Source organism: Cololabis saira, chromosome 6 (genome assembly GCF_033807715.1).
Source record: "Cololabis saira isolate AMF1-May2022 chromosome 6, fColSai1.1, whole genome shotgun sequence".
Classification (NCBI taxonomy): domain Eukaryota; kingdom Metazoa; phylum Chordata; class Actinopteri; order Beloniformes; family Belonidae; genus Cololabis; species Cololabis saira.
This window is the reverse complement of record NC_084592.1, coordinates 12903658-12931202: the sequence shown is the minus strand read 5'-3', so window position 1 is coordinate 12931202 and position 27545 is coordinate 12903658. Positions and strand designations below refer to the sequence as shown.

The following is a 27545-nucleotide window of genomic DNA, read 5'->3' as shown; positions in this document are numbered from 1 at the left end:
ATATATTATATTATTTGTAATCAGCACAATTATCTGTCCCCATATGATAAAATCCACCATCCCCCCTGATTTATTTTTACAACTCGAGTACTGGGTAAAGGCATGGATTTGTAAATAGCATTTCACAGCATGTCATGTGCATGAATTACCTCCCAATGAATCCTTTTATCCTTCAATAATTTTAACTACTTAGTGCCACAAAATAACATGTGACATGTATGTGGGTCCACGTCCCACCAGGAGCCTCGAGGGATTGTTCCCTCTGGTGTTGTTCTTTACAAACGTATCTGCTGTATCGTTACACCTGCCGTTTTTTACTGTTGCTGCAACGCCAAATGTCCTCTGGGCGCCTGACATTCATTGTGCGAATCTGAGAGCGGCCGTGTCAAGTTGTTCAACCCTGATGAGCTGAGGGTAGAGAACCCAGTCGCTGTTAAAAAAGGATGTCTCAAAGTACTAAAAACACAGGTCCATCTCAAAGTAGCACCTGTATTTCTTTATTTAAATCTAAAAAATCTGAAATAATAAATGATTGCTGCACCATTTCACCATTAAACTAATAATCACGGTGTTGGTGAGCTAAGTAAAATAATACAAAAAACGATGATCATGTTAATAGGAAAGCTAATGTTTAAAATAGAAGTGGTGGGACTGTCTGAATTAAAGCTTTCCAATATGTGCTGAGAAAGCTGGATTACTGAAGAGGAACACTGTATAACAGTCTACAGCTTTTATGATTGTAAATGAGCTGTAGGATTATTTAAAATAGTACAAACATATCCAGCTTCATCAACCAGGTTATAACTCATATTCAAGGTTTCAGACCTCAGAAGCTTGAGAGGAGAAACCGGCTGGTGGAAAATGGTAATAAATCTAAACGATCTTTTCTGCTGAAGTGTCTTACAGGAAGCCTTTTATGATATTTGATTTGGAAGGAGACGCACGCTGAATTCTGTTCCCCTCCTGGCGAAGCCAGCAACGGTATCACAGTCGGGCCAACGGCCGCAGGCTTGTGCTGGAGAGGTGAGGAACTTCTTAGCATCTACAGAGCCTCTCCTCACTGGCCTGACCTTTTCCCGAGCTGCCTAAGACCCCCTCCCTGCTGCTGCCAGCCTTCGGTGACCGTCATCATGACACACGTTGTCCTGGCGTCGTATCAGAGCTCCACGGTTCGCAGGCGGGCGCGAGGAGACGCGGCGGCCAACGCCGCCGGGGGCAAACACTCCGACTTCTCCAGCGTGTTGCCGCAGCAGGACCAGTGAGGCTTCCCGGGATGTCCCTTATGGCCATGACCGCAGCCTTTAAACCCTCCTGCAGACAGACACGGAGAAAGACATGAGAAGACTTGACTTGAGACTTTTCTAGGGAGTTGTTGACACTCTCTGAAGAAGGCGGAAGTTCTGCCAAAACTGTCAGAAATGTTTGAAGGTAAGAACTCGGATCCTTGTCTGAACAAAAGAAAACCACAAAGCTAAAAGTTTTCTAGGGAGCGTTGGGCGGATGAAAGAGGCTGTCACGGTTTGTCACTTCCTGTTTTATTTTGAAGCCCATGTCTTTGTGTTTGAGTTCTTGTTTGACGTTCCTGTTTCCCATCGGCCCTGATCGTCTCCATGTTCCATGTCACGTTTTTGTACTTTTGATTCTTGTTGAACCTCTGGTTTTTGTATCCTGCTTAGCAGCGTTTTTTGTTCTTGTTTTAGTTAAATAAATCAGATTTTTTGGAACTCCTGCCTTCGGGTCTCCTGCATCTGGGTCCTACTCCAACCTCCCTGACAGACAGCAATTCACTGAAAACAAAGAACTGTGCTGTTCAGACGGAACTGATTTAGTGCAGGGATGTGTTTCCATGTCGTGTTATAGTTCAGGGAGGCTTTCAGGCACCACTAAGACACAAGGATTTAAGTACACTAAATGTTCATACATTTCCAGTGAAACGCCAAACATCAATCCATAAGAAGTCTGTCCAGAAACCACACAGAAGCTCTGCATTTATCTAATTATTTTCTGCTCTAAAGAACAAAAATGCAGCTGCAACAACTACAGCCAACACAAGAGGAGCATCTAGATCAATAATTCATTAATATTCTACACAAGCCTCCGACCACTACAGTGCTTCTAAAGGGGACATACACTACCTGTCCAAACAACAGCTCACCACCTGGATTTAACTAAGCAAGGAGCTTCTCATTTCTTAAACAGCAGTAATGGAAGACATGTCCATGAAAAAATGTTAATCCGTTTCAGAAGGGTCAAATTATTGGCATGCTTCATATCATAAATAAAGAACATCAATGGAGATTGCTGAAACTACTAAAGTTAGGTGAAGAACTCTCCATCACACTGTTAAAAACTGGAGGGAAACTGGGGAACCTTCATCTTCAGGGAAGAAATGTAATCGGAAAGAGATCTTGAGTGATGGTGAGGGGCGACACAAGTGGAACTTATATCCATGTTTCATACGTGACACTAAGAGCATTTCCACACGTACAATGCCAACAGAACTCCAGGGACTGGATTTGTTGTGTAGCCTAAACAAAACCACTTATTGATGAGGCTAATCCACAAAAAAAAGAAAAAAGGATGAAGTGATGCACCCATCATGCCTAGTGCCTGTGAGGGCAGTGCTATGATCACAGGTTGGTCAGGGTGGGTTCAGCAACGCTGTATCTATAAAATGAGGTCAGTTGACTACCTGAAGATACTGAATGATCAGTTATTCCAGCAATGGGCCTGTGGCACCTACCAGGCCATAAACACATCATACTACAAGAGTCATACTTTCTCAACTAGAAAAATATCCCATTCTCCCATATAACGTGCTGCTTGACAACCTGGTCTCAAGCTAGTAACACTGCAATCAAACCACTACTTTCTTTATATAAAACAACCATTAAGGTACTGGACAAGAAATCCAATGACTATCATCACTGCCATATTTTATTGAAATATAAGTTGTTACATCTGGAAAATCTCATCAAATAATCACACTTATGTCTATTGTATAAAATCATTCATGGACTAGCTCCTCCTGTACTGAACCAGTTTATAAAGGAGCAGCTAGAGGAGATTGTGTGGTTCAGTTTAGGAAAAGTGCTTTCAGCCAGTCTGCATTTTCAATCAGGGCTGCTCGTGAGTGGAACTTACTACCAACTGAGATTAGAAACCAATCAAATTATTCTTCTTTTAAATTTTATCTAAAAAAGTGGTTAATTAGTGGCCAAGGCAACATTAAATTTTAGTGCTTAATTTTCCTGGCTTGCTGCCCTGCCTGTCATGTTGCCTATTAGTTTGTCTAGTTACACTGTTGCTTTTTGTGCATGGCTTTTTATTCTGTGTTTATTGCTTTTGTCTTGTTTGTTTTTGGCCTGTTAGTGTGTTACTGTGTCTTGTGTTATTAATGCTGATGTTACTGTTGCTGCTTCATGTTGTTTCTGTTTTCGTTTGTAGCAATTGTCTGTTGTTGAGCTTATGTTAACCTGTGTGTGTATGTATTTTAGCTTAGTCTCTTACATTTTAATCTTTATTCTGATGTAGCCTTCTTATATGGAAATGTTTTATTGATTATGTCTTAATAATTTTTCTTTTAGGTTGACTATTTTACACCAGTCCAGGGACAGCAGATGCAAAATAGCCTTTTTGGCTAATTCTGGCATATTTTACATTTGTTTAAATGTATTATTAATGTGCATTGTCCCTGATAACTAAACCTTTAAATGAATAATAAATAAATGTGTAATATCTGAGCAGATTGATCTATAAGGGCAAGAGATAAAACTAAAATAATCACTTGTTAATCGTAATTGAGGCAAGACGTTTAATTCATTGCTATATTGGTAGGAGACAACTCCTGATCTGTCAATCTGTCAGCTATCAGTAACACTCTTTGATGAGTCTTAAGAGTAGGGATTTAATCCCGACTCCCGACCGCTGATCCGTCACTGCCATCTGCCAATCAGGCCCGACATCATCTAGTCTGAAAGAGCTTTACGTGAAACATGTCAGTCCAGCATGTGAAGGCTGGCTCCCGGTACCTGGCATGGTTCCTGGGCATCCACAGCGAGCCTCTTTGGCTCCTGCACTGGAGCAGAAGGAGCAGCAGTGGAAAGTCCCATTGTGGCGCCTGATTTTCCTCTTCACGTGCAGAATAAACGGAGAACCCTGCAGGAGCACAAGGCGATAAGCTGTGAGCTGCCCGCGAGGACAAGACCACATGTCCAGCTAGCAGCTTGGCACGATTTTAAACACAGGCAATTACAAAATAAACATTTTAAAAGCAAGAAAAGTATAAAAACAGCTACAAGGAGCCCTGATCAGTTTAGTCTTTTTTCTGCGGTCAGAACAGCTCTGTACCTTTATATGTTGGGTTCTGACACAGACCCACACTGAGAAAGTTCCCGGTTCCTCAGGAGTGAATGAAACTCTGTAGGTCCCATCGTTGTTGTCAGTCACTGCTGTCGCCACCGTGCTGAATTCAAAGAAAAAGATAATATAGGTTAACCCTAAAAAACTGCCTATTTATTTAACAAATAAAGACCAAAACTCAAAGAAACAATAAAATAAAATCACTGATTCTTAAGTGAACAATCAACACATTCTTTTTCACCTCAATGACAAAAAGAAAAAGATACGGATGACATCTGATTTTGATTGTCTTTAATTCACCATTATAGAACACCGTTTTACTTAAGCTCACATTTAAAAAAACTAAGACCTGAACAAAGTGACCTACAAGTAAAAGAGTGTTGGTAAAACAGCAGGACTCTGGGCAGAGAAAAACGGTTCAACTGCTCAAACGGCTTAGAGAAGTGATGCAGGATCAGAGTTATTGTAGTTAAAGAAAACTAAGACTAAAACTGAAAGTCACTGTGAAAATATAATCTTTTAAACTGAAATAAAAATAAAAACTAAAGTTATTTATAAAATGAAAACTAAATAAAACATTTTTTTTCTCATTGTGGCTTGTTTGACGTTTGAAATCCATTATTTTTGCCCTGCACTCTGGATAATAGTGCTTTTTTTTGCCTTTGGTACATTATTTTTTTAACTACTCAAAAGAAGGAATAAAGGATTTTCGTGTCGTTTGGCATTGTTGATAGGATTCTTTGTTTTGTCAAAGTCAGTACCATAAAAACAGCACAAACATAATACACATGGAGCTTCTTTGCTGTAAATCAAATCAAACATTTAGTCAAAGGCCATGGTATTAGTTCACTGAGCAGTCCCTAAATCCTTCCCAGGTGCTTCTGTGTTCAGGCTACAAAGAGAATGTCTAAGGGGAAGGCGAGCTGCCTCATGAAAGCACATCAACCGAGTCATGTTAGGTAACACCGATGACTCAGTGGTTAACATTTAAAAGCGTTTTCATCATCTGCAGCACTGCCGAACACTACATCATCTCACACGATGTGCAAACCTCTTTAAGAACTGAAGTTTATGTGGTTACTGAGCAGCTGCCTGATGGTGATTTTGCTGGATTTTTACCAAAGGAAATGCATTCAAATCGATCCAACTACAGTTTCGATCCATAAGTTAAGCATCATCTATACATTATTCATCATTTTTCATATTTAATGACTTGCAGAGTCAAAAAATGCTACTGCCAAGGGAAGCGGGACTGTGATGGGACTCACCAGTTCTTCTTGTCTTTGTGGACGATGCTGACGAGGACCTGCTCTCCTCCCCGAGACACCTGCTCTCCGGCCGAGTCTCGGCACACCAGCGTGAACTGCCCCTGCTGGCCCTCCCGGCCCCCCTGCAGACCTGGGACCACAGATTAGATCAGTTAGAGGACAGATCCAGGGTAATTACGTCATACTGAGAGGCTACAACTGTCCTGTGGTGGTTTTGGTCTCTGCAGTTGTGAAGAGTAACGTGAGGTTTCAGAAAGCAATGCCAGGAGAAAGGCAGTTTACATAGCTGTAGTAAATCTCAATTTAGTCTCTCCTTCTATTTAGGCAGTTGCTTGCTGGAATCAAAGGAGAAAGCGCTTGCAGCCTACGTGTCACTGGATGTATTTTACTCTTGAATAAGGGTTAAAAAAATAATCTAACATTTGTTTTATCCAGTATCTCCGTCTTTGAGCTGGAAGATTACACAAATGTCAACGTGGGATTGTAGATGAATTATCTTCTGCATTAACAAGCTTGAGTTCTGATAATCAACTAACTGTATGCAAGTCTCTTTTCCTCAAGTATAATATCATATAATACCAATTTATATTACTGAAAGTTGTAAAAAACACACCAGATCAAAGTGAAACATGGACAGTAAGGCCCTGGGCATGTTTGTTAACTGAGGTTATTTTTAGGTCAATTCAGATTTTACCAATGATTTAGTTTATATGTATTCACTTTTAATTCAATTTAAATTACACTTAAAATGCCTTTAAAGAGCCTTAATATCTAGAACCTTCTTGATTAATTCAAAAGCCGTTTTCATATCCACTACTTCCCTATTTTCTTTGTCAATGAAGTAGGTAAAAGGACTGGACGTTGACTCAAACTATGATATATATACTGCATATCTTTCAGCTACTACAGCTACTTTCAGTCAAAGCAATTGGAAAAAGGTGCATTTGAACATAAAGGGAAAAAAAATAATTGAAAGCTGTAAGGACATTTAGAGAAGCCTAATTAACAGTGTTGTTCACTATGAAAAAAGAAGAATGTTTGGAGCTCTTCTAAATTAAAAGGACTGGATGTACAGAGAAAACATCAGTGGATGATGGCAGTTAAGAGAAACCCCTTTACAACCTCACAATGTTCAGTTATGTGGAGAATGTTCTCTCTTAGGATGATGTGCCATCATTCAAGTCTATCATCATCACAAGACTTTGTACTCTTTCACAAGCTGAAAAGAAACCATAAATATCCCAAACCTCACAAGAAGATTGTATATTTGCCAACAAACAATCTTACCAGAATGGTAAAAAGTACAGAAAAGGCTTAAAACGCCCTACTTTGTAAAAGCAGTGTGGTGGTGTGGGTGTGCACGGCTTCCACCAGTGTTTATTCATGATGTGACAAAAGCCTTCGGAGGAATCCTTCAGCCTACAGAGATATGAAGCAGAGCTGAGTGGATGGTGCCTCGTCGTACAGATGAACCACTGAGGTCAAACGAGAAGGTTTTCACTGAATCATCAGTAGTGGCAGAGTCCTTTTACATGTTAAAGTCAAACTACAGTTAGAAAGAAACGAATACCTCAGAGATCTCAACGATCAAGTGAAGAAAGCTGGAGAGAAGTCTGGACCAAACGATGCTCGTTGCTGTAAACATGGTGCTCAAAACTGAATAGTTATATTTTGTTTCTAAATCCTCTCTCCAATCTGGACCTGAACACTCTCAAACTGAGGCTGAGAATCTGTGTTTCAAAACACATATTGATTATATAACTGTGATTGGAATATTTTTGATAAACAACCAGATGAGCAAACATTGCAGCATTATTTTCTCTACAAATTCAACCTCACTGTTAGTATACGTGTGCTGGATTGGTCTCACTTCTTAGATGAACTCAAACTAATAAAAGTAACAGACATAAAGAAATTACACTAAAAGACTCATATGGAGACGGATGACTTTGCACTTTCAAAACACGAATACACAATGATGAAAGTTCTAACAGAAAAGAAAAAGAAATGCTGATAGACTGGGATATCGAGCTAACGGGATCTGGTCTCACAAAGATCACAGATGCATAACTGCCTACTGACATGTCAAGGTGTAAAGCTCACGACCAAGACAAAAAAGAACTGGACAGACACCATCACACTGAAAGAGATATTCAGTGGACACACAACTAAATGAACACACTTGGACATTTGTCGTGTGCCTTTAAAGACGTCAGCCTCACAAACACCTTCTCTTCCCTCCTGAACATCGTCTTGGAGCTGCTGACCTGTCTTCCAGAACGCCACATCTTTACTTCTCATTAGCATGTCCTGCTCTTGAGATATTCATCTGCTGCTGCTGAACTGTTGTTGTGTTCACATCAATGATTAATGTTGCTTTGCACTTCCTTGTCAGAGTCTATTAACTGTCCGATAACAAATGATCCTCCTCTCTCTTTTCATCTATTGTTGTTCAGCGTCTTCCAGGAGCGGTGGGATGTTGTTGTTAATTAAGATATTCTAACAGGTTCGTCAGAGATGATGAATGGAAATGCTGCGTAAGGGGATGAGACGATGTGAAAAAATCCAATACGCAGCTAAAAGTTGTCTCTTATATTTATACAATGTACAAGTGGACCAAAAGGATGCATGGGATTCCAGATCTGAACTTACACATGCAACTGTCCTCCCATCCACCTTGCTCAGAAAAAGAGACAAAAATACATAAAAACAAAAAAAACAGAAGGACAGAACTGCATTCCACAGACACTCTTGTGATGCAAGACGTTTCCCCTCCACAAACCCAGGAAACTAATATTAGCATGTTGGAGAACTGAACATTCATCACCTGTGAAGACCAGCCAGGAACAAACAGCTCAGATTTTGGTATTTCAGTGATTCTCAAACTATGGGGTGGCTTGAACGAGGGACGGATGGTTGGGAAAATGTTATATTGGACCTTTGACACCACGTAATTATAATTACAATTAATTAGAGAGAGACAGAGCTGGAAACAGACAATCCACTGATGGTATTTGAGTGTTTTGCTTCTCTTCTGCAATGTGAGGTTGCCTTTTCCACCATTTGGTCTCTGAAAACAAAATGCAGGACAGGACTGTTCTAACCCCAACCCACGGATGCCTTCACCATGACCCAAACCGTGTCCTAATGCAACCTGCCTTTCTCTTATAAGACTACTGTAGGGCTGTAATCAACTAAGGAAATTCTTGGTCGACATAAGCCCTCAAATTTAGACTAAAATTTGACTATCGGAGTGAGAGGCTTAAAGACCAGCGTGGGTTTATCTGGGGGACCAATGTGCTCTGGGTTTATCTACAAAACAATTATTAGACTACAACATTGAAATATGTCAATTCTGACATGTCCATATCGTCAGAACGGACGGGGTTAGTTGGCTTACCGTGTTCAGGTGATACGGCATGTTTGATGAGGAGCTATGATATCTAAACTGTTGCTTACAAAGTTTGCATTCAATTTTTTTTTCCATTATCTATTTTTATCACATTCTGCCACACTGCAGATGTCTCTGACATGATGAAGATAAACAAATCACCGGACCTTGTCCTTCTACTTTACAATCTATCTGGGTTGGGCTAATCCAAAATAGCAAAAACATAGGGGTGTCCAAAGATAGACCGTTACCTGTGAAAGAGCTGTGCTCTGAAAACACCCCCTTTAGAACTTAGTACTTTCCCCCTGATGAAATTAAATTAAATTAAAGAATCGACCAATCACAGTTTTGGTCGAGCCGGGCCGCATCGACTAATAGATCGACCAGTCACTGGGAGATTACAGCCCTGTGTCTTACTGCTTATTAACGTGTGCATACTTGAAATGAAACAGGTCAAATTGGGAAGAAAGAGGAGAAAAAAGTACAAATCATATCATTAACATTCCTTAATCAAACAAACTGAGCACAGAACTGAGGTCAACCCAGCTGTGAAGGGGCTGATGAAAGTCTTAATAAGAACCACGCTGGACACAAAACAGAGTCCTACTAACATTATTAGTCGGAAGTTTTCAGCTTCTTGAAAGATCTGCAGTGGAATAACAGGCTGTCAGACAATATCTTTTTGTACTGACTGCACTTTATCATGAATGTTCTAAAAACATAATTATAACATTATAGAAGCATCATAAAACGAGACATAACTTGCACACGGATATAAACCAACTTGCTTCCTACATGACCCTCTTGCTCATGGGCGCCGTGTTGAGATGAAGGCCGACTCACAACTTCTGCTTTTGTTGTCGGCAACTTAGTGATTCAGTGCTCAGTTGTTTCCAGAAAGCAACTAGTGTTAATTGTATCTGTCAAAAAGTGTTTCCACAATGGCTGCACAAGCATGAACATTCCCTTTTCCTTCCAGTTACTTACATAATGCATTAAAGAGCAGAAGCAGACATGGGAATGAGAGCAGTATCCACTTGATAAACTCCAGAAAGACAAGCTGGATATCACATTTTGAAGAAGGATCTTGCAGTTTGCGATGCAGAGAAAGATATTGAAAACTGGTGATAAACGAGTTAAAGATACATTTCTGGAGAAACCAAGCTGCTACCAGTATTTATGCAACGTAATGATGATGGAGTACCCTGCTTTAGACCGTCATGCTTGACTTACACATATCTGAACATTCTTCTCTTGAAATAAGTCTCTGAAGAGTGGGTTAATTTCATCAAATTAAAATTTAGTAGGAGCAAACAGGTCTAAATATTTCATCAAAGAACAAATGCATTAGTGTGTAACTCCAGAGACGGGTTTAATCAAGCGGCTACGAATCGGCTCTGGTGCTCTCAAACCATGGAAACGTCCCAGACTCATCACTTCCAGGTAACATGAGCTGTTGCAACGAAAATAGATCTGCACTTCTTGACTTGCACCGTAAGAAAAACTCTAATTTATGTGTTGAAGTGCTGTCCCAGATCGCATGAGTCAGTTGTACCAGACACCAACCAGCATCCATCAAAGGACCAGGGAAAAACAGCAGTACATCACAGAGAAACGGTTCTCCTGGAAGATTTGCAGACCTTTAATCGATCCGAGTTAAAAGATGCTGCTGCTATAATTACTTTGAATGAATACAAAATTAACTTCAGTAGTGCTCCTCTCTATAACTGATGTGATGTGAATTTCTGAGCAAACATCTATAGATGTTAAGTGGATATTTCAATCTAGTTATAATGTTTGATAAATTATAATGTGATTTTTTGAATCAGTTATTTATGTGTTATGTCTTATAACGTAATATTTCGCTTTAAATTAAGGAGTGTCACCTACGGAAGAGTATTAGGGCCATGCAGGAGAAAAAATATTCGAGAGGGGATTGTTTTTTTTAAGATTTTTTTTATTGTGCACTCCAAGAAAAAAGTCAAAATGTCGATAAAAAGTCGAAATTTCGAGATTAATGTTGAAATACAATTTTGAGAATAAAGTCGAAATTTCACGAATAAAGTCGAAATTTCGCCTTTTTTCTCAATATTTCAACTTTATTCACGAAATTATGACTTTTTTCTTGAAATTGTATTTCCACATTAATCTCGACATTTTGACGATTTTTTCGAAATTGTACTTCAACATTATTCTTGACATTTCGACTTTTTTCTCAACATTTCGACATTTTTCTCAAAGTGCATAATGAAAAAAAAAATCTTCCTCCTCTAAAATATTATTTTTCTTTTTCTCCTGCCTGGCCCTAAAACTCTTCCATAGTTACTAGTGTCTGCACAGGTTGGGGAAGCAGAGAGACAGAGATGGGAAAGAGGTGCAGCAGGTTAGAGGGATGAAGGATAAAGAGGGAAATGTGTTGACAGCAGCCAGAAGTGTGTTAGGAAGATGGAAAGAGTGCTATGAAGAGTTGATGAATGGAGAAAATGAGAGAGAACAAAGAGTAGAAGAGGTGCCAAAGATTAGTGAAAGTCGGGGGATGAAGAGTGGGAAGGCTGCTGGTCCTGGAGATATACATGTGGAGGTGTGCAAGTGTCTGGGAGAGGTGGCAGCAGAGTTTCTGACTCTGATCTTAGAGAGCGAGAGGATACCTGAGGATGGAGGTGAAGTGTGATGACGCCGATCTTCAAGAACAAGGGGGATGTGCAGAGTTGAGGCAACTACAAGGGATTTAAGTTGATGTGTCGGAGTGACAGAGTCATAGAAGCTGGACTAAGGACAGAAGTGAGCACCAGCAGAATGGCTTCATGCCAAGAGAGGGCTACAGTAACTACGCAGATGACACACCAATCTATACAGCCATCTCGCCAGGAGAATACAGTCCTGTTCAAACACTGATCAAATGCATTGATCAAATTAAAGAATGGATGTGCCTGAATTGCCTGAAAAACAAAATAGAAATAATAGTGTTTGGAGCCAAGGAAGAAAGATTAAACGTCAGCACTCAGCTTTAAGCAATGAAGGTACAAACAAATACCCAAGCCAGAAATCTGGGAGTGTTTCTGGACTCGGATCTGAATTTTAACAGCCACATTAAGACAGTAATGAAGTCTGTTATCACCTAGAGGACATGTGGAGGATTAAAGGACTGATGTCTCAGCAGGACTTAAAAGAACTGGTCCAGCTTTTATCTCCAGTAGACTGGACTACTGTAACGCTGGTCTCACGGGTCTAGAACCTCCATCACCAGCTGCAGAGTCCAGACTAGGAGACCAGAGTCCTCACTGAGACCAGGAGACTAGACCATATAACTCCAGTTCTTAGATCTTGACACGTGCTTCCTGTCCGTCCCAGACTAGATGTTAAATCCAGCTGCTGGTTAATAAATCTCTGAAAGGTCTCGGACCAAAACACATCTCTGATCTGGTCCATGATGACCCAACCAGAACCCTCAGGTCGTCAGGGTCACGCCTACTTTCTGTTCCCAGAGTTAGAACTAAACACGGAGGGGCAGCGTTAAGCTTTTATGTTCCTCACCTCCCAGAATGCATCAGGGCTGCTGAAACTCTCATTTGCTTTAAGTCAAGGTTGAAAACTTTTTTATTTACTGCTGCATTTCAGTAATCTCCCACAATGCACTACAACCTTTATTTATTGCATCTTATTAAATTCTTTTGAACTCTTATTCTACTTTTGAACTCTTTCTTTTTAATGCATTTAAAAAAAATCTAATGTTTTTGCATAAAGTATAAAAGTATTTTGTCTTGTACATGAATTATGCACAAAAAGACCTCCAGTTTCATGTGTCATTTCTGACTGCTCCAGGCCAACCTACAGCGAGTCACAGTCGTGTGTTACAATTAATGTTAAAAATGAATAGCATAATAAAACGGATTCACTTTCAAATATGAATGAATATGCTCAAGAGTCGATGCAGTGCCAAGCAGCGAATGTGATTACAGCTAGCCGTTGGCTGTGATGAAGCTTCATGTCTCACCTGAAAGGCTTCTTAGGTATCAACAACAAGAGAAAAGTTCAGTAGCCCTTTAATCAAGCATTTTAAAGTTTTAAAGTCATAACCCTGATGACTGACCGTCCATACCAGCAAGAAAGGCAGGTTGTTGTGCAGCTGAATAAGCTCTAAATAACAGCAGTGTTGCTATATCTCTTTAGCATTTGATTGGAGTGTAAATTACGTCCACTAACACAGCTAATCTGCTCCAAACAGGTGAAGAACGAAATGGACCGGCTGCTCCATTGCCGTTAGCACTGGTGCTGCCGTGTGTGTCTTTGATAAGCTGAGAGGCTGGCAGCTGCTCAGAACTGCTCAAGGTCACAGTTCACCTGAGCTGCACGGCCTCTCAATCCACTCCAACACTTTGAAATGCTCTTATCACACACAGGTGATAATCATCAGTGAGCTTCTGTGTTGTCAAGCGTGGAAATCTGGCCTTTATCCGACCCTTTAATGGAAAGCTCGACCCCGCTGATGCCAGTTACCTTGCTAGGGACAAACAACGAACCGCCACAGGAGGAGCATTTTCTGATATCGGTTAAAAGACGAGGGAAAAAGAAAAGCTCAGTACAAAAAGGAGCAGTCAATGGATGGAAATGTCATCCCTGCAGCACAATGGGCCTTACAAGGCCAACACAAAGGACAGAAAGTAAACGCTTCGGTGAGCACCTTAACAAATGCCTGACACCACAAAAGGAACATTGATGTTTGGGTAAACAATACTCTGGCTCTTTGAGACCAACCGGTCTCAGCGCAGAGGTCTGTGTTTGCTTTGGTTCTCCCTCTCACACAAGTAAACATTTACTATAATCTAAAGTTTCCAACGGAGGCACACAAGCTCCTACAAGTCTCCACTGGAAGCAGTGTGTGTGTGTGTGTGTGTGTGTGTGTGTGTGTGTGTGTGTGTGTGTGTGTGTGTGTGTGTGTGTGTGTGTGTGTGTGTGTGTGTGTGTGTGTGTGTGTGTATGCCCACACAGACAGAGAAGGAGGCAGCAACCAGACTCATGGGTACATCCCTGCAAGGACTGGAGGAACGTGAATAATGTCAGACTCACAAAAACGGGGCTCATTCCTCCTTACTCCTGTGAGTAAATGATAGATTATCTTTAAATCATTACCGTTCTTAGAAAGAATTGAACATTTATGCTCAAAAGAAGTCCAAATAAAGTGAAAGAAATGTGAGAATTTCATACTAAGGTTGCACGACAATATCCATCCATCTTCTTCCGGGGGGCAGCAGTCTCAACAGAGATGCCCAGACTTCTCTCACCCTAGACTCTTCCTCCAGCTCTTCCGAGGGGAGTCCGAGGCTTTCCCAGGCCAGCCGAGAGACATAGTCTCTCCAGCGTGTCCTGGGTCTTCCCCGGGGTCTCCTCCCGGTGGGACATGCCTGGAACTCCTCCCTAGGGAGGAGGGACATGCCTGGAACACTTCCCTAGGGAGGTGGGACATGCCTGGAACACCTCCCTAGGGAGGAGGGACATGCCTGGAACACTTCCCTAGGGAGGTGGGACATGCCTGGAACACCTCCCTAGGGAGGAGGGACATGCCTGGAACACTTCCCTAGGGAGGTGGGACATGCCTGGAACACCTCCCTAGGGAGGAGGGACATGCCTGGAACACCTCCCTAGGGAGGAGGGACATGCCTGGAACACCTCCCTAGGGAGGAGGGACATGCCTGGAACACCTCCCTAGGGAGGAGGGACATGCCTGGAACACCTCCTTAGGGAGGCGTCCAGGAGGATCCGATACAGATGCCCAAGCCACCTCTGACTCCTCTCAATGTCCAGCCACCCTGCGGAGGAAACTCATCTCGGCCGCTTGTATCCGCGATCTTGTCCTTTCGGTCATTACCCAAAGTTCATGACCATAGGTGAGGGTGGGAACTTAGATTGACCGGTAAATCCTTCTTCCACCTCAAAAACATAGCCAAACTCCGCCCCATCCTGTCCCCGAAAGATGCCGAAAAATTGGTCCACGCCTTCATCTCCTCCAGGCTCGATTACTGCAATGCACTTCTCATCGGGATCCCAAGCAAGAGCCTTCAAAAGCTCCAATACATCCAGAACAGCTGCTAGGATCCTGATGGGAGTGCGCAAATATGACCACATCACTCCCATCCTCCACTCACTGCACTGGCTCCCCATCACCTCCCGGACAGATTACAAAATCTCCCTGCTTACCTACCAATGCATCCATGGCAACGCACCCCCTTACCTCAAGGAGCTGATCCATATTCAGCCCCCCACCCGCACCCGTTCAGCAAACAAGAACAACCTCCTCAAACCCACCAAGACTAAATTGGTCACTATGGGAGACGGGCCTCTGCTCCGTTGACCCTAAACTGTGGAACGCCCTCCTCGCCCACCTGAGAGAACCACAGTCAATTGACTCTTTTAAGAGAGGACTTAAAACCCACCTTTTCATACGCCAGCTATGATCAATGATCTGCCAAATTTATTTATTTATTTTTATTTATTTATTTTACCTTTTTCTTGTAGCACTTTGAGATTCACCGAATGGAAAGTGCATTATAAATCAAATTCATTATTATTATTATTATTATTATTATTATTATTATTATTATAATCCAGGTGCCATAAAGTAAAAATCCTATCCTGTGGGCAGTTGTTCCAACCATCACTAAACCAGCTCCTCTGCAGCTAAATGGTAAGTCCTTAGTGAAACCCCCTGTTCTAAATGCACTGGCTGATCCAGAAACACAGCAGGGTTTTTACTTTATGTCATCTGGATTAAACACCTCTGCAAAAAACAACCAATTCCCATGTTGCAAACAGCAGAAATTGCTGTAGCATTGTCTTCACATGCTTCTCCAGAGGGTTGGAACAACTGCTGGACAGGATTTTTACTTTATGGCACCTGGATTATACACCTCTGATTAACGGGGGGCCAAAGCAACGAGCCTGGCTCCCTGCCCAGACAACAGAACAGACTGCAGCCAACCCAAGCTTCACAGGCCTGCCAGGAGGTCTGCCATGACTGTCCTTCACCTTCAGGCCCGGGCTGGTGTCTGACACGTACACTGGAACCTGAACACATGAAGGAACGCTACGTTCAGGAATGAGTCCAGATTCTGCCCCAGTTAGATCATGGGATGGGAGTGTGGGGAGCAGTACTGGAGTTGAGGGGGGATAAGGCGGGATGGCATCCCCCCTGAAATAAAAACGGTCCAAATCATCCCCCCTGTAAAACTGCCATCCCCCCTTTCCATCCCTTATGTCATTTCATCAATGAATGTGGTTTTACTGCTATTTCAACATTTAGAGTCATCACCAGAAAAATAACACCAGAAAAATAACTTATTTGACCATTTTTACCCGTTTCAAGTAAATTTTCACTTGAAATAAGTAGAAAAATCTGAAGATTTATCTTCTCATTACAAGCAAAAAAAAATCTTGTTCCACTGGCAGATTTTTCTACTTATTTTAAGTGAAAATCTACTTGAAACAGGTGAAAATTGTTGTTTTTTCCAGTGATGAGTCTTGTTTTAAGTGTAATGAGACTTTTTAACTAAAATGAGATATTTTAACTAGAAATAAGACAGATATTCTTGTTAAGATTTTGAGTTTTTGCAGTGATCCATTTTACTTACCCTGTGAAGGACAGAGTCATATTGATAAGTTCAGAAAACTGTTTTTTATTGTTGTGTTTTGATGTATTTGATGTAAGCCCAGTGGATATTTAAAGCTTACAGAAGGCTGCATTTAACTGCTGCTATGTCATTCCTGCAGTATTTCTGCAGGTGTTTTGGTCACTGCTATTATTTGTAATATATTATATTATTTGTAATCAGCACAAATTATGTCCCCATATGATCAAATCCACCATCCCCCCTGATTTTCTTTTACAACTCGAGTACTGGTGGGGAGGATGCACTACACACTGGGGTACGTGTACACCGAGTGACCACCGCTCAGAAAAACACGCCATGCTTGTTTTTTTTAAGCCGTTATATTGACTGATGTCATAAAAAGAATCATGAACACCGTTATACAGCCTGAACCAGACGAGTGATGATGTAACCAACTCATTATTGGCTATTTAATCTGTTGCCAACTAACTTTGTCAGTGATTATATCGATTCTTCACTACAGCCAAACTATGCAGACATCAAAAGTGAATCATTTCTAATCCAGAAACATTGAATAAACCAAGTACATAAATGAATAAATACAAAACTGCACCCTGCTATAATTAGAACAGCTCATTAGGCTAATTGAGAAGGTAATTTAATTTGAATTAGATCTCAGCAGACGTCATCTTGGAATTTGTCTTGGCTGAATATATTCTACTAATTAGAGTGAATTATTGTCATTCCTTGTGATGTATTTTTGTTTTTGCCTTATTGATATTGTTTCAATGTACATAGTGCAGGCTTATTTCATATATCAATATATTCTACATACATAAAACTAAGGAAAGCAATCAATCATACCGTTTAATGTCTGATGACTGAGCAAAGTCTTTCTACTCGATTGCTGTGATCGTTTGATATCACATCAGTCATTTCTGCATTTCATTTGTACATAAATGTGATTACTTCTCTTTTACAGATATAGTTTCTACTTCATCTCACATATTTTTGATGCAGTACTAGCGGCAACAGAACACGGTCCAACCGTTAATCCCTCAAACCTTCTTTAATTCAGACTGTTTTTATTTTTTGTTGTTGTTCGTTTTAAAGTCCTGACTACAAGCCGGAAGACGTTGTAAAAGTTGCAGAGGCAGTAACAACGGAGCCACGTAAATGGCGTCTTCAAATCCATCCACTCTGGAACCTGCTTTTAAAGGTGATCGTTTGCAGACCCTCAAAACGCCAACTTCGTGTGGACGATACGCTGGTTTTATAAAACTTTTGCATTTAGGCCTGGGCTTGTCTTTGTGTGGATGGGGCCTCAGTCTACAGAAAAACAGGTAATCCCCTTCACTTCACAGCGTGCGTACGGACCTGTTATGTTTGAGTGTAAACATGCCCTGCAGGCTTGTTTAATCACCTCAACATTCCTTCTCCTCTGAAGGAATTCCTGCCTCTGAGCCGAAGCCCTGCAGTAAACACCAGCCTTTACCTGCTCAGAGAGCTCCGTCCACACGGACTGACCCGTACAGACTGAGAACAGGAAGCAGGGCGGTACTCTGTCTGCTAAAACTTTCAAATATCCCAAACTTGGTCTGTGAATGTAAACCTCAGAAGAATTCCGCTCAGATTCCATTACAGCCTAACATCGTAGGTGCTTTAAATAGAAATGGCTCCAGCTGCTTGGCAAAGGGTCACCAGGGACCGCGGGAGCTCCACAACAGACCACCTACTCTCACTACAACTCTCTTCGGAGAATTTTCTTCTTATAGACAATTGACCCTTAGTCAGCCTTCTGATTGATCCCTGACTGACCAATCAGAAAAATCATTCTCCGTTGCTACATCCGGGTCAGAATATCCAGTTGGACAAAACAGCCATCTCTCTCGTTCACACCAATGGAAGAAGCAATGTTTTTTCTTGTCTTGTATCAAAATTAAATCACTGGATTATTTTGTTTTAAACTTTCTATTAGTATAAAATATAAAAAGAAAACTCCTGCACACCTTCTTCTCACCGTGCACTCTAGACCGTACTTTAGACCGTACTTGGTAGTATGTGGAAGTGGGAAATGTCAAACTTTAAAGTGTGGCTGTTGAACTGTACAGTCTGGCAAGTTTATTGCTTTTATACTGCGATTGGTGCCAAGTACGGTCTAAAACAGCTTTTTAAACAGAAATGTGTAACTAATATTAGTTTTTTCCACTGCCAATCACGTGAATATGGTGTATATACAGTGTTGATTCATACTTCTACTGATAACTCCTGCAACCTACGTTTCCTGAAGGCAACATGACTGAGGAAGGTCCCCCGCCTTCTCTGTTATGCTGTCACTCTCAGTGACACTCAGTTGATGCCACGCACATCAGGGCCAAAAGTCTGAAACTGAAAAAAAAATTTGAAACTGAAATAAAAAGTTCTGAAACTGAAAAAAAGATCTGAAACTGAAAAAAAAAGATCTGAAACTGAAAAAAGATTTGAAACTGAAATAAAAAGTTCTGAAACTGAAAAAAAAAATCGAAACTGTAAAAAAGAATTTTCAGGTTCAAATTTTATTTTCAAATTAGCAAAACTTTTGGCCTTGATTTGGCTCCATACACACCTTCCACCGTGCTATCAGCTAAACTAATCAAAATATCTTGTTTTCTCCAAAAACCTCAGTTTTTTTTAAACTCACTAGACGGTATCTGAAGTGTTCCTTTTTATTTATATCTAGTTGCTGTTGATTTTCTTTGGTACAATAATTAGAAATAAAGTGATGTAAAACCCCGTTTTTACAATGGAAGTGAGAGATGACAGATTTGTCCTAGCAACAGTTTGACAAAGGTAATTTCTGCCACAATGTTAACACACAGAAGAAGAAAAACACATCATTTTAAAAGACTTATTCCAAAAAACATTAGAATAATAAAATATTACAACACGCTAAAACTAAACGTTTTGACGTATTTGTTTACCTTCTCCTTCAGCGGTGCATCTGCTGACGTCCAGCGTCTTGGAGTGGACCACCCCGACCACCGGGTAGCCCTCCACTCTGCCGGCCGGCTCGCTGGCCAGGAAGCAGATACTGCTGCCGTCGTCAGGGGCGACCGTTTCTGGGCGAGGGTCATGACTGCTCCCTGCCAGAGCAGTGAGTCTCCGCAGGGTCACTCCTTTGGCGCTGAGGATCTCGGCGTCGGAGCCGCAGGTCAGCAGTCGCTCTGCGAACTCCACGCTGCCCTGGACGTCCAGCAGCGCCTGCTGCAGCTGCACGCTCTGCAGGTGCAGGTTGTTCCTGGACCAAGGCATTATTATAAGCTGGGTGTTTCACGCCCTGTTCGTGATATAATTAGGGTTTTTTTAAATACTGTATTTTCCGGACTATCACTCACATTTTTTTGTCATAGTTTAGCCAGGGGTGCGACTTATACTCTGGAGCGACTTATGTGTGAAGTTATTAATACATTATTACCATTTCCCATGTTATTTTCACACTAAATTGCAAGAGGGCGCTTTAGGCCTGTGTTGATCATTTCAACATTGGCGGTAACTTTTAAAAACGTAACCGACGTAGAAGAGGAAGCGCCACATCTTCTACCTCCGGAGTTAGTGGAGTTGTTTAAAAGTAACACAGGATGTAGATTTCATTGGATTTTAGTTATTTGGAGTGACACGGATGGTTTGGTAAACTTCTTAGTATGTTATTTATGCTATAGTTATCTGAATAACTCTTTAATATGTTATGTTAACATACCAGGCAGGTTCTCAGTTTTGTCATGTAACGTAAGCATACCGTACAAATTATTCAGCCTGTTGTTGCCTCTACTCTATTTTTATTTTAAATTGCCTTTCAAGATGACATGTCTGTTCTTGGTGTTGGATTTTATCAAATAAATTTCCCCCAAAAATACGACTCATATATGTTTTTTCCTTCTTTATTATGCATTTTATGGCTGCTGCGACTTGTACTCCGACTTATAGTCCGGAAAATACGGCACATATGAACTCACATGTACATGTCAGCATTAGCAGGGAATTGAAAAACTCCTCAAAGCAACAGTTTACACAATGATCCATACACGATAAGCTCTTTTACGAGGACTCGGACCATCGCCATATTCAGTTGCGGAGTCTTCATACCTGCGTTGAACCCGGAGCTCCTCCAGGTGCCGCAGCAGAGACAGGCAGTGCTCCTCCACCGCGCTGGCGTAGCCTCGTGAAAATGCTCGGATCTCATTTGCTGTGGCTTCCACTCGCACCTGCAGGCTCTCCTGAGAAGTCTCCACCTGCAACACAGAGGAGGGGAAAATAAAAATATAAAAAATTCACTCTTAAAGGGAAAGTTCGGTTTTGAACCTTCACTTTGCCCAATATGTTAATCAGGAAGAGCTATTCTTCACATGATGTTTCTTGAGAAGCTAAACAATGAACTAAAGTTTCTTTCGCCAACGAAAATTATGACTAAATATCGTCGTCAACGAACCTTTATCACCTGAGGAAAACGAGACGCAAAGAAAATGCTGGTCATGTGACGATAACGATAATTACATATATAATGCAATATCGTAGAGGAATAAAAACGAGACTAAAATGTAGATTACAAAATAAAAACTCTGCTAAAATGGGTCCTCCATCCCAGACGCTGCAGAGGGGAATCAGATCCAGAAGATGCAGCTGCAGAGTTAGAGGCTGATGCCGTTAACGCAGAGCTCCAGGTTCACGTCAGTTAAAAACAAAGTTACATAGAGAAAGGGACCGATGGCCGGCCACGCGGGGATCTGCTCTGGGGGGGAGAAGAAGAAGAAGAGACCATCTTTGGATACACTTTCCTACATAGACGTGGAAAAGAAAACCCAATGTGTCGTTGAAAAAAAGAAAAAGATGGGGAGAAATGTGGAAAAATAAATAATGTATTCTTGAGTCTATAAGGTAACAATAATATAATAATAAGAGAACCTTGTTTGAATTGTAAAATGGGTTTGGCTAAATACAATCTTTGACTAAAACGAGACTAAAATGTTACACACATGCAGAAGTGTGTAACTTCAGATGTAGACAGCTTAACAGCCAGGACTGTTTAAGCTGTCTACATCTGATTAGTCGACTAAAACTAGACTAAAATGGACAATTCTGACTAAAATAAGACCTAAAATGCTCAGACTTTTAGTCGACTGAAACTTGACACGACTAAAAGAAGTATGAACGTGACTAAAACTAATAAAAACTAACATGATAGCTTGACCCAAAGACTAGTCTAAAACTAAAGTTGAAACAGGCTGACAGAAACAACACTACAATGAAAGTGACGTGTAGTTGCTCATAATCTGCAAACAGCACCAGGATAAACAGCTGAGACATAAGAGAAATGTGTCAAAACTTGGAGGTAGATGAGGGTTTCTCAGGACCTTTTGCAGTGACTTGGCCAGTTGTTCCAGGCGAGGTCGCAGGGACACGCTGACCACCTCTCGGATGCGGTCGCCATGGCGATCTATGACGTCCCGCGTGGGCCGGCAGAGGTGGTCGCGGTGCAGAGTGCTGGCACAGTCCAGGCACACGGGCAGGTCGCAGGGCTCGCAGAAGAGCCGTAGCTCCTGGCCGGGGTGGAACGAGCAGAGGACGGGGCGGCGGAGGCGACCGCAGGCCTTCAGCTCCGCCAAAGGCAGGACGGAGTGAGACGCTGTTCGTTTCTGCCGCCTGCACACAGGAGGGGAAGCAGACGGAGGTGTTCAAGGCTGCGTTTCAAAGCAAAGGTCCTGTTTAATTACAGATGTCATTACAAACTAGTGGTGTTGGACAGATGTTCTGTTCTCCTCTGACCTGTTATTAGCTGACAGGGAACAAAATAAAGCACTAAAAAAGACTAATTTGCTACTTTAAAGTCAACCTCATTGGAAATGTCTGCCTGTTACTGTCTACATTGTATTAATTGCACAGTGTATTTTAATTTAATTGTTATGCAGGAAAGGGATATTTGTTTTATTTTATTCAATAAGCATTTTATTCTATATATGCAGGCAGTTTATTTTTATTTCATTTGTTTTATACATTTTGATATTGTGCAGACCTCTGTTAATAAAGGAACCTGTGTGACATTTGGCACGACGCTTTGTGTTAAAACTTTTTTTAAGGGTTTGCCTCAGAAAAAATGAAGCTAACAAAGATGCTATGCTATAATGCTTTGGGGGAAACCCCAATTATGTCACAGAAAAAATATCGATATATATCGAGTATCGCCATTCAGCTAGAAAATATCGAGATATGAATTTTGGTCCATATCGCCCAGCCCCACTTTAAAGAATCCTACACGAGAAATGTTTTCTTACTCCACTGGCAGAGCATATTTTTAGAAGTATTTGCAGTGAACAAATATCCCCCAGATTTCTAGATAATGAGGATATTTCTGCCACTACTGCATAAAACACCAACTAGAACTAAACAGAACCTGGCTGCTGAGTTTCACAGCAAAATGGAATTAAAAAAAGCTAGTTTTAACTCAACTCCAAGACAAAGATAAAATAGGACAGAACAAAGAAGACAATACATATACTAAAGAAAGGATTATAGCAAACTCTGTAACATAAATAATATGGATTTCTGTTATACTTCCTGGAACTGTCACCATGCCCAGAAAATAAGCCATAAAAGAAACGATGTGTGAAAATATCTGGTTCCTCTGGGTCTGCTTAATAATTTGCAAGACTCTACAAAGAAAGTGAAAACTGGACAGAGACAGGAATTCTCCAAGATATCCAAAAAAAAAAAGGCATTGCTGAATTACTATTTAATGCTTTATATTACTTTGTATTTAAACGTGTCCTGGTCAGCCCAGCCCCCCCACACAGAACCTTCATTAAAACGATCCTGAGAGAGCTGATCACAGAAAACTAGATCTGAACACATTCAGGACAGATTCTTATCCAACCGGTCAGGAAGCATTTGTAGGTGGTTGTCTGGGACACTGGTGTCTACATATGTTTAGTACATAACACAACAGAGTCCTGGGACGGAATCAGGATCCACCTACTGAAATAAAACATTACAAACTTGTTTCATTTTGTATGCAAATGGCCACAATAAAGTTCTTTGTCATTCGATTTCCTCTTAATACTTGGAACGGGTCTTTCCTCTTATTGTATAAATCCAGTTTTTTCATTGGACATATTTTTGTTTTATAACTTCTATTCTTTTTCTCAATTAAAAATAATTAATTTGGTTATTTCATGCAAAAATAACTTTTTTTTAACGTTGTTTGCAGGCCAGAGCATCAGGAGCTGCATGCTGCCCTGTAGTCCCCCTCTCTGATCATCCCACTGCTGCTCCCACCTGTCCTGACCTGCAGCAACAACCCCCCCCCCAACCTCAGTGTCTGCTGTCTACATCTACATATACATCTACATATAGTCATTCCTAGTAGTGCACCAGTTAGCCATTGTGTCTGTGTCTCTCCTTTCTCTGTTTTTCATTCTCTCTGTCTGTTTTATCTTTTCCTGCTCCGTCTAGCTGGTCTTCAGCAGTAGGGTCCCCCCTTATGATCCAGGTGCTGCTCTAAAATTGGACATTTTAACATGGGAGTAAGTGGGGATTGACCCTTTTTTGCAGCCAGCGGCCAGTCGAGGAGCTGCGACCTATCTTAGTTCTCCATAGGGCACTGCACTTGGCACTAACTTAGCATCAACTAAACAAAGTGGTCATTTCTGATTTCCTAATGACACCACATCTGAAACGGAACATTACACCATTACACTGGCAGGGATTGGCTGGAGCAGCTGATAGACACGACCTGTTCATTCAGCCCATTTACAAAGAAGGTGCACACAGTTGGAGGAAAAATTGCTCCTGAAAAAAAATAAAATAAAAACCTATGGATGACGTCACGGACGGTCTGTCCTTTAATTTTACAGTCTATGGTGGGAATGAGAGCTGAAGCACAGCAGAGAGGGAAGGGCAGGGAAAGTATATTTGTTTGTATTCTTCTTCTTTCTTTTTTGAATAGACTAATTCATATTTACAAACTTTAGCTCTCTATTTTCTTTGTATTCTCATCGAATTAAACCAAACTGTTAGGATTTTATGAAATTGTTAAAAGTATGAGGGGTTTTTCTATAAGATTGTACACTGATGGTTGCTCTCAGCGCAGAACCACCTCCTGTTTTATGACCAGACTGATTAGCTGAGTTCTTTAAGTGAGGACGGTGAAGAGGAAGAGGATGTTTAAGATTGATGGGTCCCCTCCTGTTTTTCTATGGGTTTTGGTTGTCGTAGATCTTGCTGGGTTGGCATGTCAGATTAGAGATAGACAACAGAAAATATATGGCTGAAAATGTGACATGTTTAGGTTTCTTTCAACATCGGCTCCTATAACGTACAAAACAGCTCCCTTTTTCAGTATAAATGCAACTGGATTGATGACCACCGTGTGCATTTCTCTCCTACCTATGTGGTTTCTGTTCACTGGTTTTCTTATGGTGCACCAGACAAACGAAACACAAGGATTTTTCAAAAACAAAAAACTGAAACTGAAAACAATTTACAGAAGCTGAATAAAGGATAATCTGAAGTAGTGGTGGGGAAAAAAAAAATCGATATTGCAATATATTGTTGCGCTCTCTGTCGCAATAAATAATCCATAAACTGACGGCAAATATTGATATTTTATTACAACACACATAAAGGATTTACGCAGTTGTCACCGCACTATTGTTCATGCACTTCAATGTGTCCAGCTGTACAGTGTTTACATTTACAAGACTAGGAGCCAGTGAGGTACTATGCAAAATGAAGTTGCTTACTGACTTTTCAGTATTCGAAACAAAGTGGTGCACTGTCCTGGTTTATATAAAACATGTTATTAATGTTCATGCACTTTAATTTGTCCAGCTGTACAGTGTTTACATTTACAACCCTAGCAGGCAGTGAGGTTTGTACAAATGCACTTTCTTTGTACATTGTATGAAGTTTTGGCATTAAATAAATGCATAACTACAGACGTTTTCCTTTTTATGGGTAATTTTTCTTTTTCAGTCACATATATCGTGATATATCGTTGATGAAATTTCTTACAATATATCGAAGATCGTAGATATCGCGTATCATGATATTATCGTTATCGTGGGCAACCTATCGCCACAGTATTGAATCGTGAGTTACCCGTATCGTCCCACCCCTAATGTGAAGTGTAACTCATCTTGCTACATATTTGTTTCCTTTCATTTTTCTGTTACTACAAATGTATAATGAAAATAAAAAATAAAATAATACAGATCTCAGGGCCCCAGGGTTGGTCCTGGTGGAGCTCCAGGTGCAGAGGTGTCAAGTAACAAAGTACAAATACTTCGTTACCTTACTTAAGTAGAAATTTTGGTTATCTATACTTCACTGGAGTAATTATTTTTCAGACGACTTTTTACTTTTACTCCTTACATTTTCACGCAATTATCTGTACTTTTTACTCTTTACATTTTAAAAACAGCCTCGTTAATCTATTTTATTTCAGCCTTTAAAAAAAACTATCCAGTTAAATTGCTCCATCCGGATAGAGTGAATTTGGTTGTGGTTGTTTCAGATGTTCTTGTCCAGTTTTGTCTTACATCCGTTCCCTCAGATTCCTGCAACTAAACTTGGATGTACATTCCAATAAAGGTTGGGATAAATGATAACATGAAGTTTGACTTTTTGCACCATTACAATACTTATAGGCAACTAGTCATCATATCTTCTGCTCTCTGAAACACATGTTAATGCTCAATAGTGCACATATATGGTTCTTTAATATATTTGCATTATACTAAGATGCATTCATTTTCAATGGCTTTTGTCTTTAATGGCTTTTTCCCCCTTACATTACTTTTACTTTTATACTTTAAGTAGTTTTGAAACTAGTACTTTTATACTTTTGCTTAAGTAAAAAACTTGAGTTGATACTTCAACTTCTACAGGAGTATTTTTAAACTCTAGTATCTACACTTCTACCTGAGTAATGAATGTGAATACTTTTGACACCTCTATCCAGGTGTGATCAGAGTACCGTACCTGTGCGCCTGGCAGCAGAAGCCGCACAGGCAGAGCCCGCAGGTCCTGCAGCGGCTCTCGGCCCCCGGCTCCCCGCACAGGTCGCACCCTAGCGGGCCGTCCGCGGCCAGGCTGGCCCGGAACACCTGCTGCAGGGCCAGGGGGTCGCTGCTCAGGCCGGCCGGCCCGGCCTGGGGGAGGTCCACCTCGGAGTCGCACTGCGGGCAGAGCACCGACACCCCCGCGGGGCCGGGGCTCCGGTCCCCCCGGTCCCCGGGGCTCCTGGGGGCCGTGAAGGGCTCCAGCCGGCCGATGCAGTCGCAGCAGAAGGAGTGCAGGCAGGGCAGCAGCCGGGGGTCCCGGTACAGCCGCCCACACACCCCGCACACCGCCCCGGAGATCACCGGACCCCCGTTCAGTCCGTGCTCCGGGCTCGGTGCCTCATCTAGAGCTTTTTTCTGCTCAGACTGCGACATTTGTCTGTTTTTGGGGACTTCTGCAGACAAATCACTCTAGTATAACCTACCATGAACCCACCGAGCTCCGCAAAGTGGTCAAAAGTGAAGGAAAACGTACGTAGAATCCGTTTTTTGCACGACTACAACTTTGCAACACCCTGACTGCGGAGATTTGTCTTCTGTAATTAGTTTTTTTAATCTTTAACTAGTTTTCCTCGGGGACCACCGTGCTGCGTTCAGGCCGCATGGGACATTTGAGACCTGCTAGAGCAGTGGGAAGTTCCTCCCGGTTATCCGGGGTGGGCCCAAAACTTCAGGACTCTTTCCTGAAGGCCTGAAACCCCGACTGCCCCCATCTACTGGCAGGACGACAGAACATGTGATTTACCCAGCATGTTCTGTGATTGTCATTCTATATATAAAGGAATAGTAAAAGCTTTTTTGAGGATAAAACAGCTGCATTGTTTTCCGT

At 41.4% G+C, this 27545-nt stretch overlaps 2 protein-coding genes across 2 annotated transcripts in view; one reads left to right on the top strand and one right to left on the bottom strand.

Annotated features, from left to right (window-relative positions):
- The window catches only part of itgav (integrin, alpha V), a 563305-nt gene that overhangs the window by 303766 nt on the left and 231994 nt on the right, over positions 1–27545 (top strand). The gene's annotated exons all lie outside the window — the stretch shown is intronic.
- trim45 (tripartite motif containing 45) lies at positions 39–27276 on the bottom strand. The gene is made up of 8 exons (XM_061724404.1): positions 26637–27276; positions 22013–22301; positions 20748–20893; positions 19586–19902; positions 5631–5760; positions 4351–4465; positions 4032–4158; positions 39–1311 (listed from the first exon to the last, which is right to left on the bottom strand). Exons 1-8 carry the CDS (start codon positions 27089–27091, stop codon positions 1157–1159), a joined length of 1734 nt encoding a protein of 577 aa, XP_061580388.1. The 5' UTR covers positions 27092–27276; the 3' UTR covers positions 39–1156.

What these genes read in the sequence shown, in the direction of transcription:
- trim45 (XM_061724404.1), bottom strand. Translation starts at nt 27,091, where the DNA reads ATGTCGCAGTCTGAGCAGAAAAAAGCTCTAGATGAGGCACCGAGCCCG. An exon ending in ATGCACCGCTGAAGGAGAAG is followed by an intron (nt 5,761 to 19,585) that starts GTAAACAAATAC and finishes CTGTGGTCCCAG; the next exon opens with GTCTGCAGGGGGGCCGGGAG. An exon ending in ATGCCCAGGAACCATGCCAG is followed by an intron (nt 1,312 to 4,031) that starts GTACCGGGAGCC and finishes GTCTGTCTGCAG; the next exon opens with GAGGGTTTAAAGGCTGCGGT.